This window comes from Malus domestica, chromosome 15 (assembly GCF_042453785.1).
Source record: "Malus domestica chromosome 15, GDT2T_hap1".
Lineage (NCBI taxonomy): Eukaryota > Viridiplantae > Streptophyta > Magnoliopsida > Rosales > Rosaceae > Malus > Malus domestica.
Genome location: NC_091675.1, coordinates 40,288,439 through 40,292,300, shown reverse-complemented (window position 1 = coordinate 40,292,300; position 3,862 = coordinate 40,288,439). Strand labels below are relative to the sequence as shown.

At 42.7% G+C, this 3,862-nt stretch overlaps 1 protein-coding gene across 1 annotated transcript; it reads left to right on the top strand.

Moving 5' to 3' along the window:
* The first annotated feature begins 2,765 nt into the window (after window positions 1-2,765).
* Window positions 2,766-3,248, top strand: LOC139191920 (uncharacterized). Its single transcript, XM_070812950.1, has 2 exons — window positions 2,766-3,075; window positions 3,139-3,248. The coding sequence occupies exons 1-2, from the start codon at window positions 2,766-2,768 to the stop codon at window positions 3,246-3,248; spliced, it is 420 nt and encodes a 139-aa protein (XP_070669051.1).
* The last annotated feature ends 614 nt before the right edge of the window (window positions 3,249-3,862 follow it).

Genomic DNA, 3,862 nt, shown 5'->3' with positions numbered 1-3,862 from the left:
CAAAGGAGCAACCCATGGCAACACCAAGTGAATGAGGTAAGTGACATAACCGAACTTCAAAATCAAATGGCTAACCTTACTACTTTGCTTTCTTAGGTGGTGGAAGGTCCAAAAGTGCAAAACGTGGCAGCTTGTGGCATATGCTCCATGCAAGGACACCTTACGGACAAGTGCCCACAATTGATAGAGAATGGAGGTTGGGAGACCCTCAATGCCGTGGGATTTGGCAACCAATACCAACCGAGGAATGACCCCTTTTCTAATACTTACAATCCCGGTTGGCGTGATCATCCAAATTTCAAATGGCGAGAACCCCAACAAAGCCAACAACAAAGCACATTTAGGCAACAACCCCCGGGTTTCTATCAAAAGCCGTTTGCACCAACTCAACCCCAAGCACAACCCGCCTAAAAATCAGGTTCTTTTATTGATAATGATCAGATTTTTAATTTACTAACTTCTATGGCGCAGGGCATGCAAACTAGGGACAAGAAGGTGGACGAGTTGGAGAAGCAAGTGGGGGCAAATTGCCGAGTTTATGGGGCAGTTTCGAGAGCAAGGCAAGTTGCCTAGCTCAACCGTGGTCAATCCAAAAGGTGGATTCGAATCTGCAAAAGCTATAACTTTGCGAAGTGGGAAGCACGTAGGACCTGAACCCCAACACTCCAAATCACGTTCTAACGAGGTGGAGGAGTTGATGATTGAAAAGGAAGAACAAAAACCACCCACGGCAAAGGTGGAAACACCTTTGCCTCAAGCCCTATGTGATCCTAAGTCATCCAATCTGTCCAATAGAGGTAAGAACGTGTCAAATCCAGTTCCTACTAATGTTTTTCCTTCGAATGTTCCTTTTCCAAATAGGTTCAAGCAAACAAAGAAAGAAGAAGCTGAAAAGGACATTCTAGAGACATTTAGGAAAGTTCAAGTCAACATACCCCTTTTGGATGCAATCAAGCAAGTCCTGAGGTACGCCAAGTTCTTGAAAGAACTTTGCACCACGAGGAAGAGGATGTCGACCAAGGAAGGTGTGAAAGTAGGCGAGAATGTGTCAGCCATCTTGCAACGCAAACTGCCCCCTAAATGCAAAGATCCGGGTAGTTTTACGATTCCTTGTGTCATTGGTAATACTAGGTTTGAATCTGCCATGTTAGACTTAGGTGCATCTATAAATGTCATGCCATATTCAATTTATGCATCTATGAACCTAGGAGAGTTAAAAAATGAAAGTGTAATCATACAATTGGCCGATAGATCTAATGCCTATCCAGAGGGAGTTTTGGAGGATGCTTTAGTGCAGGTTAATCATTTGATCTTTCCGGCGGATTTCTACGTACTTGAGATGGATGAATCGGACCATGCCCCTTCATTACCCATCCTCCTTGGAAGGCCATTCATGAAAACGGCCCGAACAAAGATGGAATTTGATGGAATTTGATCTTTCCGGCGGATTTCTACGTACTTTAACGATGGAATTTGATGGGGAAGTGATTAATTTCAATCTTTCTGATTCTATGAAGTTTCCTAGTGAAAATCATTCATGTTTTGCTATTGATATAATTGACTCTTTGGCGCATGACCATTTTGACAATTTGAAGGACGATGCACTTGAATTGGTCATTGCACAAGGAAAGAATATGAAAAACATTGAAACAGCCACCAAGGAAACCCACGGCATGCATGAGGATTCCATTGCCGTGCCCCCTAGTGAAGATATCATTGAGATGGTGGCTTCCCTTGAGTCATTGCCATCACAAACTGCTTTGAAGTACTTGCTCACTAAAAAATAAGCCAAACCGCGGCTAATTCGTTGGATGTTGCTACTTCAAGAGTTCGATATTGAGATTCGTGACAAGAAGGGAAGTGAGAACGTGGTGGTTGACCACCTAAGCCGCATGGTGCATAATGAGAAGTCCCTACCCATTGTCGAGACATTCCCCGATGAACAATTGTTGTCCATAAAGGTTAGTGAGCCTTGGTATGCCGATTTGGTGAACTTTTTGGTGTCAAAACAAATTCCAAGCACTTTAACTAGGCACCAACGTGATAAACTTAGGCATGATGCACAGTTTTATGTGTGGGATGATCCATATTTGTGGAAATTTTGCCCGGATCAGATTGTACGTCGATGTGTGCATGATTCTGAATTTCGTTCAATTTTAAGTTTTTGTCACACATATGCATGTGGTGGTCACTTTGGCACACAAAGAACAGCACTTAAGGTGTTACAATGTGGGTTCTATTGGCCTAGTATCTTTAAGGATGCTAGAACTTTTTGCTTAACATGTGATAAATGCCAAAGAATGGGTAACATAGGTGCTAGGGATCAAATGCCGCAAGTTTCTATCCTTAATGTTGAAATTTTTGATGTTTGGGGAATTGATTTTATGGGTCCCTTTCCTTCCTCGTATGGTTTCATGTATATTTTGCTTGCGGTTGATTATGTGTCGAAGTGGGTGGAAGCTAAAGCCACCCGGACTAATGACTCTAAAGTGGTTGTAGATTTTATTAGAACTAACATTTTTGCAAGGTTTGGCATGCCACGTGTCATCATAAGTGATGGACGATCGCACTTTTGCAACCGGACCATAGAGGCGTTATTAAGGAAATACAATGTCAACCATAGGGTTTCTACACCTTACCATCCTCAAACGAATGGCCAAGCCGAGGTTTCCAACCGTGAGATCAAACAAATTCTAGAGAAGACCGTTGGGCCTACAAGGAAGGATTGGAGCTTACGGTTAGATGATGCACTTTGGGCATATCGTATGGCGTACAAGACACCCATTGGAATGTCCCCATTTAGGCTCATCTATGGCAAGCTGTGCCATCTCCCCGTTGAATTGGAGCACAAAGCTCATTGGGCCATCAAGAAGTTCAATATGGACCTAAATGCCGCAGGAAGTCATAGGAAGTTTCAACTCAATGAACTTGATGAGATACGACATGAGGCGTACGAGAATGCTAGCATTTACAAGGAGAAGACCAAAGCCTTCCATGATAAGATGATTCGAGGCAAAACATTCTCCATAGGCCAGAAAGTGCTCTTGTTCAACTCCCGTTTACGGTTGTTTCCCAGTAAGTTATGTTCTAAGTGGATTAGACCGTTTGTTATTACTAATGTTTTTGTTCATGGTGCAGTCCAAATCCAAAGCTTGAAAACAGGACATGAATTCAAGGTGAATGGGCACCGATTGAAGCCCTATTATGAGCACTTTGAGGAGCATGCCGTGGGCTCCAATGAGGAGTGAATGAGTTCTTCGTCCAGCTGCAAGACGTTAAAGCAAGCGCTTCTTGGGAGGCAACCCATGTATTCAAATAAGGAAGATTTTTTAATCGCTCCACAATCAGTTTTGCGTTTCTAAAAACCTTCCCTTTTCTGCAATTTTATTTTGCCTTGATTATCATTTTTATTTGTTGCTTGTTTAATTGTTTTTTGTGTGGGTTTATTTTTGAAACATTGACAGTTATGCAAGGTATTTTTACATTCATAAAAAAGAAAGGAACATTAAGCAGATAAATACAAGAGGGAGCCTTCACAAAGGCTGCTTAGGAGAAGTCTCAGTAGTCGGCGAAGCCTCAGCAGTCGGCAGGGCCACAGAAGGAGGAGGTATCGGAGGTTGATCATTTGGAGCTTCACTACGCGGTACAGCCCCAGAAAACGAAGGCAAATGCTGTTAGAACAAACCCACAAACCTCCGATGATCAAGTAAAATCTGACCATCAGATTCCTGCATCTGGTCAATTTTCCTCTTCATGTTTGTGGCATAGTTGTGTGCGAGCTTGTACAACTGTTTATTCTCATGCTTGAGTCCTCTAATCTCCTGTTTGAGACTCATCACTTCAGCCGCCAACGATTCAACTT

Coding starts and splice junctions, on each gene's coding strand:
- LOC139191920 (XM_070812950.1), top strand. CDS start 2,766: ATGGCGTACAAGACACCCATTGGAATGTCCCCATTTAGGCTCATCTAT. Junction 3,076..3,138: donor CCGTTTACGGTTGTTTCCCA/GTAAGTTATGTT, acceptor TTCATGGTGCAG/TCCAAATCCAAAGCTTGAAA.